Here is an 11,865-nt window from a genome sequence, read left to right as displayed (position 1 = left end):
CTGCTCCCTCCGCCTAGCCTTTTCCCCTCCCAGCCGCCGGCCCGCCAGGGATAGCGAGCCGGCCGAGCGGCATGGAGACACAGGAACTTCGGGGGGCCCTGGCTCTTCTGCTCCTTTGCACTCTGGCATCTGCCGGTCAGGACCTGCAGGGTAAGCCTGTCTCCATCCTCTTCGGCCTTCCGCCGCCTCCCCGTTTGCCCTCAGCGTAGCAGCAGGGAACATGTGGGCCAGGGGAGAAGGGGAGAGCCCTGAAATGGAGCCAGGGCGCAGACATGGTGCGTTTTGGCCCCGTGGGAAGGAGTGGACACCAGAGGGTGGTAGGTGAGTGGGAACTAGCCAGAGGCAGCACGAAGCCAGGGCAGGGGACTCGGGAGCAGGATGCTAGGGCTGCCTGGCTGGATTGGTGTCTGAGCATCCCCAGGCACCCCAGGTTCTAGGAGAGCAGCGTGAAGGTGGGTGCTCGGTGGTCCCCTAGGCTTCTTAGTCCCCTAGGCGGCCGGCTGCCCCAGGACAGGGTGGGGGTGGGGACCCAGAGGTCTGGGCTCCCCCGGAGGTCTGGGGTGGGGTGGGCCTGTGGGTGTGGGAGAGGTAGCTGAGGCAGATGACACAGGCACAGATTCTTCGCTGGCTGGGAGGGAAACCACAGATTGGCCAGAACACAGGAGGCAAAGGAGCTGGGTCCTGCATTCTCCAGGGAGAGAGCCAGACCGTGGGAGGGTCAGATCCCTCAGTGGGCAGCTGTTCTCATCCGGAGCGAGTGTGCTGAGCCCCCGGGGTGGGAGGAGGGGCACTGGGGTGCGGAGTGAGCCAGAGCCCGCTGTGTAAGAGAAACTGCCTTCCAGTTTCTGTGCTGTGGGCACCAGGTGCTGCTCCTGCCCGGAATCAGCAGCGACTCCCTTGCGCCACCTGGTGGAGAGGTCTCAGATTTGTGGGACACTTTCTGTGTTTCCAAATGAGCCTCAGGCCTGTGGATTCCCAGAGAGGGGCCGTAGGCAGTGTTGGAGGGAAGGGAGGAATAACATCTTGTCCTCTGATAGCAGCAAGGGTTGCATTTTGAGGTGACTAACACTGTCTGGGGTGGGGAGGGTAGGCGGAGTGATGGAGGATGTCCCACCCCTGAGGGCTCAGGGACTTGGGCAGGATGCAGCATCTAACCCCATTCTCTGACCTTGATCATCCCTGCCTGGCCAGTGATCGACCTGCTGACTGTGGGCGAGTCCCGGCAGATGGTCGCTGTGGCGGAGAAGATCCGGACAGCCCTGCTCACTGCTGGGGACATCTACCTCCTGTCCACCTTCCGCCTGCCTCCTAAACAGGGCGGTGTCCTCTTTGGCCTCTACTCTCGCCAAGACAACACACGATGGCTGGAGGCCTCTGTTGTGGGCAAGATAAACAAAGGTGACTGGTGGGCATCTCCTTTCCTGCAGCAGCGACCCCCTGAGCACTCTCCCTGACCCCCACTCCCATAGCCCTCTTAATTTTACTTGGGTCCCACTGGGGACCTTGGACTATCAGGCCGTGCCCAGGCACCAGGGCCACCTGGTATGGGGTACTTAGGAGGTACCCCAGAAGGCCAGGTACCCAAACAACAGGGTAAGGGCTGGTCTTTGTCGGGATGGAATGTTGTACTCGGGATGCTTGTGGGGAGGGGGAAGGCATGACATTCCTGCAGCAGGGGTATGGAGAGGTCCCTCACATTCTTGGGGTAGTTTAGTGGGTACAGAACCAGCTGTCACCTTTCAGGGGATAGAGTGATCTGATGCCACTGAAGACTAAGAAACTCCTAGTCTTTGAACCAATTTTAAAAAAAATACATACAAGGTGTTGACAGATGCATAGCTGAGTAAGGGATCATAGAGACTAGAGATGTGGCATCCTGAAGAGTTGATCCAAGGCTCAATTGGGAGACAGGGGATGGGGGACAGTGCCCATACTGACCTCCCGTCCTGGGCAGTGCTGGTGCGGTACCAGCGGGAGGATGGCAAAGTCCATGCAGTGAACCTACAGCAAGCAGGCCTGGCCGACGGGCGCACACACACAGCTCTCCTGCGACTCCGAGGCCCATCCCGCCCCAGCCCTGCTCTGCAGCTCTATGTGGACTGCAAACTAGGCGATCAGCATGCTGGTCTCCCAGCCTTGGCCCCCATTCCTCCAGCGGAGGTCAATGGGCTGGAGATTAGGACTGGACAGAAGGCTTACTTGAGGATGCAGGTGAGGAGGAGGGGAGGACCCCGGAGTTCCTGTGGAAACAGTTTGCACCAGTGGGAGGAGTTGGTAGGTCCTCCCACCCGGTTCTGCTCCTCTCCCCCCAGGGCTTCGTGGAATCTATGAAGATGATTCTAGGCGGGTCCATGGCCCGGGTCGGAGCCTTGAGTGAGTGTCCGTTCCAGGGGGACGAGTCCATCCACAGTGCAGGTAACACAGTGACTTCCGTTAGCTGACACCCTGGACCCCAGATCACATTCTGTCGTCTTTGGTGACTCACATCCTTTTGACCTCCCCTTAACATTCATTCCTTGGTTCACCTATTCATGGGGCTCTGGCGCTGTTACCCCAAATCTCCTTCACCTCTGACTGATTTCCAAATGATAAAGCCATACCAAAAGGTGTGGGTTAAAAAAGCTCCCTGTTCTGATAAAAAGACAAAAAAATCTCCCTGTTCAGGTCATAGAAGAATAGAATGTTAACTGCTCGGTCTTGGTTTTGAGTGAGATAAGGGTCTTGGTCTATTTTTAGCTCCCATTGGTGCCGTCACCGACCAGCGGTTTCTCTGAGCACTGTCCATCTGCCTGGTCTGACAGGGATGTTCAGAGGCTCTTACCTAAATAAAACACCCACATCTTCCACATAGTTCAAAGGCAGTGCTCTTAATCTTAATTCTTTTTCTGTCATGTTGCATGCCTCTGTATCTGCACTCTAGGACCCTTAATCTGAATTCTTTTTCTGTCATGTTGCAAAAGGCAGTGCTCTTGAGGGAGAAGCTTGGGAGGGAGGAGATGGCATATATTATGGCCCTGGCCCTGCTTTGGGTTACCTCCCTCGATCCCTTCTGCCACTCCCATGTCTGGGAATCGGAGAGATTTGGGTTCTGACTGTCTGAGGCAACTCCCTTAGAGGGCCCCTCACCTGTGTAAAAAGCTGGTGTTGCTGCCTGTCACCTCTGACCTCCACCATCTAACACCCCCTCTCTTTATTCCACGGCTCCAGCCCTTTGTTTCCGTCCTTTTCCTTCTTCCTCTTCACCAGCCAGGCCCCTCTTTACAACTCCATCCTCTGATTGTGTTTTCTTCTCTCTAGTGGCCAGCGCTCTTCACTCCATCCTAGGTGAGTAGGCTGTGATGCGGTGGGAGGGCATGTGCGTGCGCAGGAGGTGCCCGGCTTTGGCAGCTGCCTGAGACTAAGTCCTCTTCAGTCAGGAATAGGGTGGAATTTAAAGGTGGTGGGGGTAGCAGTCGCAGGAGCTGGCTTATGACCCAAAGAGGGACCAGGGCTGGCGTCGCAGTTCTGAGCCTCTCTGTATCCTGGGCCCTGACAGGGGAGCAAACCAAGGCGCTGGTCACCCAACTCACCCTCTTCAACCAGATCCTGGTGGAGCTGCGGGATGATATCCGAGACCAGGTTGGAGCCGGTCAGCAAAGGGGAGCAGACTCTGAGGTGGGGTGGCAAATGCTGAGAGCTGACTCTTCCCCATCCTTGTGTCTGCCAGGTGAAGGAAATGTCCCTGATCCGAAACACCATCATGGAGTGTCAGGTGTGCGGTGAGTGGGAGAGCAGGGGAGGGCTCCACGGGGGATCACGGCGCTGCCCGCCCATGGCGTGGGCCTCCAGTTCCGGTGATGTGAACGGTGACCTCTGGGTGGCTCTGTGCCCTCCCTGCAGGCTTCCATGAGCAGCGTTCCCACTGCAGCCCCAATCCCTGCTTCCGAGGCGTGGACTGCATGGAAGTGTACGAGTACCCTGGCTACCGCTGCGGGCCCTGCCCCCCTGGCCTGCAGGGCAATGGCACCCACTGCACTGACATCAATGAGGTGGGGAAGGGCACAGAAAGCCGGGGGAGGAAGTTAGAAGAGGCCCAAGAAGTTGGGGAAATGTTGGTCTGAAGCAGAGTTACCTGAGGTTTAGGAGAGGCTGGAGACCAGAAAAGAAGTGTGAGAAGGAAGATAGAAGGCCTGAGGCAAAGACTGAAGGACCACACAGGGAAGGTGTTGGGGGAGTGGGAGCTTGAGATGGTTAGTTGGCAGGGAGCCCAGAGGGAGGCTGGACGCCGGGCTCAGAGCACAATGATGTTGGGTGGGAAGGGCTGCACATGGGACACCAGGAGCAGGGGTCCCAGGATCACGGGCAGGGGCCTGACTTCTTCCTTCTCATCTGGTCCCCAGTGCGCTCATGCCGACCCTTGTTTCCCGGGCTCAAGCTGCATCAATACCATGCCTGGTTTCCACTGCGAGGCCTGTCCTCAGGGCTACAAAGGCACACGGGTGTCGGGTGTGGGCATCGACTATGCCCGAGCCAGCAAACAGGTCAGGTGGGGTAGAGTGTGTGAACAAGAGAGCTTGGCCTTGCAGGGGCCAGGGGGTTCTGGGTTGGCCATAGGGCTCTTGGGATAAATGGGCTGAGGCTACTGACTCATCTGCTGGCTTTGCATTGGTTTTGGGTCTGGGCTTCCTGTCAGTGTTCACAGATAAGGCCACACCAGTGCCCTCTCCTGTATCTGAGGAGACCTACCCCAGGTCTGGTTCTACCCCACCTCTGCCCCTTCAGGTCTGCAACGATGTTGATGAATGCAATGATGGGAACAATGGTGGCTGTGACCCAAACTCCATCTGCACCAATACAGTGGTGAGCTGAATACCCTGAGTGTGCCTGGGGTGGTGGGAATGTGCAACCCCCTCTTCAGACTTCCTGCTTCCCCTCCTCTTTCCCCAGGGCACTACACATAGTTGGTGTTCTTCATGGACCCGGTTTTGCCCCTTACTAGCTGTGACCTTTAGCCAGTTATGTACCTTTTCTGAGCCTCACGTTCCTTGCTTGAAAAGTGGGGCTATTATCTACCTAGAAAGGTTGTCAGGAGAACCCGAGGTCATTGATAGACCTGACATATAGTGAGGGCCCGTCCTACACCCCTCAGGTGGCATAGTGCTGGTCCTGGGTGCCTGGTAGGCTGGCCCTCTTTCCTGAGACTGTGTTTCCCTTCTCTTAGGGCTCTTTCAAGTGTGGTCCCTGTCGCCTGGGCTTCCTGGGCAACCAAAGCCAGGGCTGCTTTCCGGCTCGGACCTGCCACAGCCCAGCCCACAGCCCCTGCCACGTCCATGCGCACTGCCTCTTTGAACGCAATGGTGCAGTGTCCTGCTCGGTGAGCTGGGCCTGAGGCGTAGAAGGGAAAGGCAGAATCCGGGGATGGGATAGGGCTAGTGGACATGTTCAGGGATTGGGATGAGGACCTCCATGGGGAAGGGAAGTTGGCCTGGGCCCAGGAACTGGGTGATGAGAATAGAGCTTGAAGAAGGGGAAAGGGTGGGCTTGGGGCAGCCGGCCGACTGCTAACTCCCACCCTTTGTGTTGTCCCAGTGTAACGTGGGCTGGGCCGGGAACGGGAACGTGTGTGGGCCTGACACTGACATCGATGGCTACCCAGATCAGGCGCTGCCCTGCATGGACAACAACAAGCACTGCAAGCAGGTGCAGCTGCAGCTGCCGGCGGGCGCGTGAGCAGGGTGGGCGCCCAGGCTGGGGCAGGCCAGAACTCGTCCATCCATCTCCTCCCTGACCTTTAGGACAACTGCCTTTTGACACCTAACTCTGGGCAGGAAGATGCTGATAATGATGGCGTGGGGGACCAGTGCGATGATGATGCTGATGGGGACGGGATCAAGAACGTTGAGGTGGCTCCCAGACATTCTGTTCCTCCTAGTCCTGTACTTTCCTCCCTGCCTCTGTTGCCTGGTCCTATAACCCTGCTCCCCCTACCTCTGGCCCCTGGCAGCTCTGCAGGAAGGGCTCTAGGACTACCAATGAGGGAGGCCTAGCCTGGTGCCTAGGACAAGGTGGACTACCTAGAGGTTGGGTGGGTGGGGCTGCACCAAGCAGGTGGACCATCACAGGGTTGGTGATCGTAGACAAGGGCACAGGGACATGGTGGGTGCTAGGTAGCCAGTGGTTTGAGGGAGGCCTGACTCTTTCCTTCCCACCCAGGACAACTGCCGGCTGTTCCCCAACAAGGACCAGCAAAACTCAGATACAGATTCATTTGGTGACGCCTGTGACAACTGCCCCAACGTCCCCAACAATGACCAGAAGGACACAGATGGCAATGGGGAAGGGGATGCCTGTGACAACGACGTGGATGGGGATGGTGCAGGCCTGGGCTGAGGGGGTGGGAGACCTGTAAGAATTTGGAGACAGTGGGAATGAAACAGAGAGACTAGGAAGTCTGAGAATTGGGGGAGGGTGTTCTTATGAAAGTTAGCCTGGGTGACTTCCTACGGCAGATGTCAATGGGAATGTAAAGTAGGGTATATAGGGTTAGGCAGGGAGAGAGCAGGCAAGAGGGTGAGAAAGGTACAGGCAGATTTCCTGAATAGCTATCCTCTGGATGGGAGACAAAGCTCAGGGCTTTCGCCAGCCTAGGAGAGTGTGACAACCTTTTGCCATCCCCATGTCTTCTAGGCATCCCCAATGGACTGGACAATTGCCCGAAAGTCCCCAACCCCCTACAGACAGATAGGGATGAGGATGGTGTGGGAGATGCTTGTGACAGCTGCCCTGAAATGAGCAATCCTACCCAGGTACAGGGAATGGAGAGGGCAGGGAAGGGGTGGGCAGACTGATGGGTGATAGGAAGTGGTCAGGTCACCCTCTTCAGTTATCAAGAGGAGATGGTGAGAGCAGTTCCCTCTCTCAGACAGATGCAGACAGTGACCTGGTGGGGGATGTCTGTGACACCAATGAAGACAGGTAGGGTTTTGGCCAAGAGATAAAAGATCTTCCAGGGGATACTTAATTTCTCTCTAGTATATTCTCAATTCTATGGTTTAGCCCTAATCCTCCACTACTGCTGAACAGGAAGTTATTCCTGTAGTCTGTCCTCCATTTCTACTTCTGGACCTTCACCTCACCTGGCTGACTGTAAGGGGTCTGGTTGAACAGAGGGTACACCTCTTACCTCAGAGAGACTCCTAAGCAGGTGACAAGGGAAGGATGTGGTACCTTTAGAGCTTTTATCTGGTGCCTGTTCTCCTGGGCAGCGATGGAGATGGACATCAGGACACCAAAGACAACTGCCCACAGCTACCCAATAGTTCCCAGCTGGACTCGGACAATGACGGGCTTGGAGATGAGTGTGACGGGGACGATGACAATGATGGTGTCCCAGATTATGTGCCTCCTGGTCCTGATAACTGTCGCCTGGTACCCAACCCCAATCAGAAGGACTCGGATGGTGAGGATGGGGTCCCAGAGGACTGGGCTGGTGTGGGCTTTGCTCATGGAGAGGTGGCAGACCTGCTGGGGAGTTAGAAAGGGCAGGGTGGGGAGAGAGAGGTCAAGAATGCAAGACCCACCCTAGCTGGTTTGGCTCAGTGGATAGAGCTTCGGCCTGAGAACTGAAAGGTCCCAGGTTCAATCCTGGTCAAGGGCACATGCCTGGGCTGGCTCGATCCCCAGTGGGGGGCATGAAGGAGGCAGCCGATCAGTGAGTCTCTCTCATCACTGAAGTTTCTGTCTCTCTCTTCTCTCCCTTCCTCTCTGAAATCAATAAAGATATATTTAAAACAAGAAAGAAAGAAAAGAATGCAAGGCCCAAGGGGTAGTAGTGTTAGCTGGTGGCAGTGGCCACGGCATTCCTGAGTGCCTAGCCCCACTCTTCCCAGGCAATGGCATTGGCGATGTGTGTGAGGATGACTTTGACAATGATGCGGTGGTCGACCCCCTGGATGTGTGCCCTGAAAGTGCAGAGGTAACACTCACAGATTTTCGGGCCTATCAGACCGTCGTCTTGGACCCTGAAGGGGATGCTCAGATTGATCCAAACTGGGTCGTGCTCAACCAGGTACTAGGGCAGTGGGCTGGGTGGGTGCGGTCAGACCAAACTTCCGGGCAGGGCCTAGGTGGGTAGCGCACCTGGATCAGGTCTTTCTTCTTTATTGCCCATTACCAGGGCATGGAAATCGTTCAGACCATGAACAGTGACCCTGGCCTGGCAGTTGGTATGTGAGGGATACCCAGTTCAATGCCTTCCAAATAGAGGAATCTGACAGGGGCAGAGGGTGGGGACAAGCTGGCCACACATACAGCAGGCATCCCTTCCCACCCCCAGTGCACAATGGGCCACTAGTAGCTTTGCTGCCCTGATCTTGATCCCACACACCCACCCACCCCTAGGATATACCGCCTTCAACGGTGTGGACTTTGAAGGCACCTTCCATGTGAACACGGTGACCGATGATGACTACGCAGGCTTCCTCTTCAGCTACCAGGACAGTGGCCGCTTCTACGTGGTCATGTGGAAGCAGACGGAGCAGACCTACTGGCAGGCCACACCTTTCCGGGCTGTTGCCCAGCCTGGGCTGCAGCTCAAGGTCCCACAGCTGCCCAGATTCCCCAATCCAGGACCCTTTCCCAAAACCTCTCCCCCTACCTGAGTGGGAACCCTCTTACTCAGACACTGGGTCTGGAGGTTGGCTCCCGGGGCTTCAGAACATTCTCCTGACCACCTGGACTTCCTTTCCCACCTGTACTTACCAACCTGTTGTCTCTGCCCTCATTTGGTTCCTGTGGTTGACCCACTGTCTTTGCCAATGCCCTTCAGGCAGTGACATCAGTGTCTGGCCCAGGTGAGCACCTCCGGAATGCCTTGTGGCATACTGGCCACACCCCTGATCAGGTACGACTGCTGTGGACTGACCCACGAAATGTGGGCTGGCGCGACAAGACCTCCTACCGCTGGCAGCTGCTGCACCGGCCTCAAGTTGGCTACATTCGGTGAGGGGACAGGCTGCCTCCTGAGGGACCCCAGGCTCAGCCTTTCCTTCCCTTTTAGCTGGGACTCACCAGTGACCCCTCTACTCAGTGCCTTGGTGCCATGGGCCCAGACTGGGACCACTTCTCTCCATCCTCTTTCACCACAGACACGCTGCCTCAGCCCTGCTTTCTTCCTAGCATCAGGCGGCCTGGGCTCTAGTGCTGGTGACATATTGGCAATGTTGGCCAAGTCCTTCCTCTTCTGTGCTCCATTTCCACTCAGTAAAACAAGGGCAACTCTGGGAGCCTCCAAAGCCCAGGCCAGTCTGCGGAGAGGGACATCATACCCAGCCCTTTCACTGGGTGGGACAGCCCAGAAGCTGCCTCCTCAAGGGGTCTGACCTGGAAGGGACCATCATTGACAGACGTGCAAACCAAGACCCAGACTTCACAGCTCTTCAGAGCAGGGCTGAGGCCTCTTAGTTCAGCACTTTGTCCACGACTTTGCATTTCCTAGTTGGTGGGGATGACAGGGAAGGGAGAGGAAATGGCCAAGAGCCCAGAGTCCAGACACTGGGGTTGGTTTCCCTTTAAGGTTCCTGGGGCTGTGGGGCGCCAGGGCAAGGGATAAGGGAGGGGTGGACCAGAGCCTGGGAAGCGGGTGACTTCACCCCCCAGCCCATTGTGTTCATCGTCATGGCAACCCAATCCTCGCTTGGAATGCGGCTGGTGCTTTGAGATGCAAAGGGGGCTGGACAAAGAGCCAGGGGCCCCAGGCCTGAGAAAAGCACCCCCTTCCCTCCCCTTCCCTTCCTTCTCTCAGGCCTGGTGAGCTAAGCTAAGGGGGGTTGGGGATGAGCAGGGCCCCAGCATAGTGGCACAGTGCCCACTGGTACCCTGGCACCAACGGAAACCCCTATCCTGGACAGAGTGAAGCTCTATGAGGGTCCCCAGCTAGTGGCGGATTCTGGGGTGATCATTGACACATCCATGCGAGGGGGGCGTCTTGGTGTATTCTGCTTCTCCCAAGAAAACATCATTTGGTCCAATCTCCAGTACCGATGCAATGGTGAGGCTCTCTACCCCTATCAGCCTGACCTCTCATGCCCTCATGGGAGAGTCACATCCTTGACTTTAATGGTTTCTCCTTCCTCAGACACAGTTCCCGAGGACTTTGAGCCATTCCGGAGGCAGCTGCTCCTTGGAAGAGTGTGAAGAGGTGGCTACCAGATTCAAAATCCTGATTTTAGACCCTTTGGCCTTGGGATCCATCCGGGTGGCCCCCGGGTCTAATCTACAGCCCCTCAGCCAAACGCACACCCTCTGGCACCATCAGGAGTTCAGCCCCAGAGGAGTGGTGACTGTTGAGATGGGAAGTTTTCAAGGGGCATTTCTCAGGCGCTAACCCCAGGAAAGATAAGAGCATATTACCATAAAGTTCCAGTTGTTTTCTAAGCCAGTGCAGTTGCTTATTTTAGGGATTTTCCGGGGTAGTGACCAATGAAAAAGGATCCCGAGAAGGGTAAGAGCGGGCTGGTAGGATGGAAGTTAGAGGAAGTTTGGCTGAGCTTGGGGCACGGTGAGGCAGGTGCTGGGTGAGGGTTAGGGGAAGGATGGGGCTGGGGTAGGTGAAGGATGAGGTGCTGGTCAGAGGGTGGTTAAAGTTCTCCCAGCCCCACTTACTTACGATGGCAGCAGCGACACTCCAGTCAATAGATCGGTCAGGATCGAGAGCCAGGAGGGCTGGGGCTGCCCCGCTCGGGGTGAGCGAGGGGCCGGGGGGCCGGGAGGGCCGGAGGCCGGGACGAGTGCAATATTGGCGGGGGAAAGAACAACACTGCACCGCGTCCCGTCCCTCCCGCCCGCCCGGGGCCCGGGATCCCGCTCCCCACCGCTTAAAGCCGGACCAGCCCAAGGACCCGGAGCGCTCTGGGAAGTTGAGTTCACCTGGGAGGCCAGAGGGACTTGGCGGCCGGAAGAGGGGGAAGGGGATGGGAAGGGGAGGTGGGGGGAGAGGGAGAAGGCCGAAGGGACGACACTGGTATCCCGGAAGGCCGCTTTCTGACGCCGGCGTTGTGCGCGCTTGCTCTTTAAATACTCCGACTGCACGGCGCGGAGCTGTCGCCATGGTAACGCGTATCCCAGCAACTGAACTAAAGGCGGTTGCCTGGCAACTCCAGGGTTGAAGTTTGGAGGCCGCCCACCTAGATACCCGCGCGTTCTCTCGCGGGCGGGTGGAGGGCTTCCCCGCCCCTCCCACCGCGCCGGGCGCTGACGTCCCGCCGGGCGCCGCACAAAGCCGCGCCGACCGGGTGGAGAGCTGTTGTCCCAGGCTTCCCGCCGCACCGGTGTGTGTAAAGTTAATTTTTCAATCTGTATTCGTCTGGGCTAGGAATTGTGTCCCTAACGCGGATGTAGCTGCTTCCGTTGGCCGAGACCGCAACCCAGCACCTCCGGCGGAGGCCAGACACCCTAAATTCCGTGCGCCGCTGTGAACACCTCTCTGGTCCCAGATATTTCTGTCCTTTAATCTATCTCGGTTCTCCAAAGTGGCGCGACCTCATACACTTTTACCATGTGCTTACCTGCTCCAAATACCACTCTGCTCCCCCAAAAGATAGCCCACGGTCCCCCCAATACCATTCTGTGTCCTACCTATTATCTGACTCCTAAATACATAACCTGTCGCACCGCCCCCCACTTTTCCGATGTACTTTCTTACGTGCCTCGCCCACTTTTCCGTGTATCTCAGGATCACACCCACTTAGCGCCATTTCCCGCAGACATCGCCCCACGCGCCCGAGTCCCCTCCTACGGTCCCCAGCCGCTCCGTCGATGGCGCATCGCATTCCTCCCCTTCTCTGTCCCAGCCTCTGGCTCTCGTCCCCGGGGCGCTGCCCTCCCCAG

General features: G+C 57.1%; 2 protein-coding genes across 6 annotated transcripts in view; one reads left to right on the top strand and one right to left on the bottom strand.

Annotated features, from left to right (window-relative positions):
* Positions 1-11,128, bottom strand: part of MTX1 (metaxin 1) — an 18,196-nt gene extending 7,068 nt beyond the window's left edge. Inside the window, exon 1 of the mRNA XM_014540815.1 lies at positions 10,646-11,128. Coding sequence (XP_014396301.1) covers positions 10,646-11,086 — 441 coding nt within the window. The 5' untranslated portion in view covers positions 11,087-11,128. The remainder of the gene's footprint in view (positions 1-10,645) is intronic.
* Positions 7-11,851, top strand: THBS3 (thrombospondin 3). Of its 5 annotated transcripts, XM_005867520.2 has the most exons (24): positions 7-150; positions 1,192-1,398; positions 1,955-2,211; positions 2,313-2,415; positions 3,298-3,324; positions 3,536-3,618; positions 3,707-3,758; positions 3,880-4,028; positions 4,380-4,520; positions 4,762-4,839; positions 5,201-5,353; positions 5,569-5,679; positions 5,775-5,882; positions 6,193-6,352; positions 6,667-6,785; positions 6,902-6,954; positions 7,245-7,438; positions 7,869-8,047; positions 8,156-8,204; positions 8,380-8,576; positions 8,807-8,979; positions 9,888-10,027; positions 10,115-10,177; positions 11,351-11,851. In XM_005867520.2, exons 1-23 carry the CDS (start codon positions 72-74, stop codon positions 10,171-10,173), a joined length of 2,871 nt encoding a protein of 956 aa, XP_005867582.1. In that variant the 5' UTR covers positions 7-71; the 3' UTR covers positions 10,174-10,177; positions 11,351-11,851. The 5 variants fall into 5 exon arrangements, with proteins under 5 accessions (XP_005867582.1, XP_005867583.1, XP_014396298.1 ...); XM_005867521.2 differs by lacking the exon at positions 11,351-11,851 and having other exon boundaries at positions 10,115-10,413; XM_014540812.1 differs by lacking the exons at positions 8,807-8,979; positions 9,888-10,027; positions 10,115-10,177; positions 11,351-11,851 and having other exon boundaries at positions 8,128-8,204; positions 8,380-8,471.
* The last annotated feature ends 14 nt before the right edge of the window (positions 11,852-11,865 follow it).

Source organism: Myotis brandtii, unplaced genomic scaffold, assembly GCF_000412655.1.
Source record: "Myotis brandtii unplaced genomic scaffold, ASM41265v1 scaffold250, whole genome shotgun sequence".
Lineage (NCBI taxonomy): Eukaryota > Metazoa > Chordata > Mammalia > Chiroptera > Vespertilionidae > Myotis > Myotis brandtii.
This window is presented reverse-complemented; position numbering and strand designations above follow the sequence as displayed.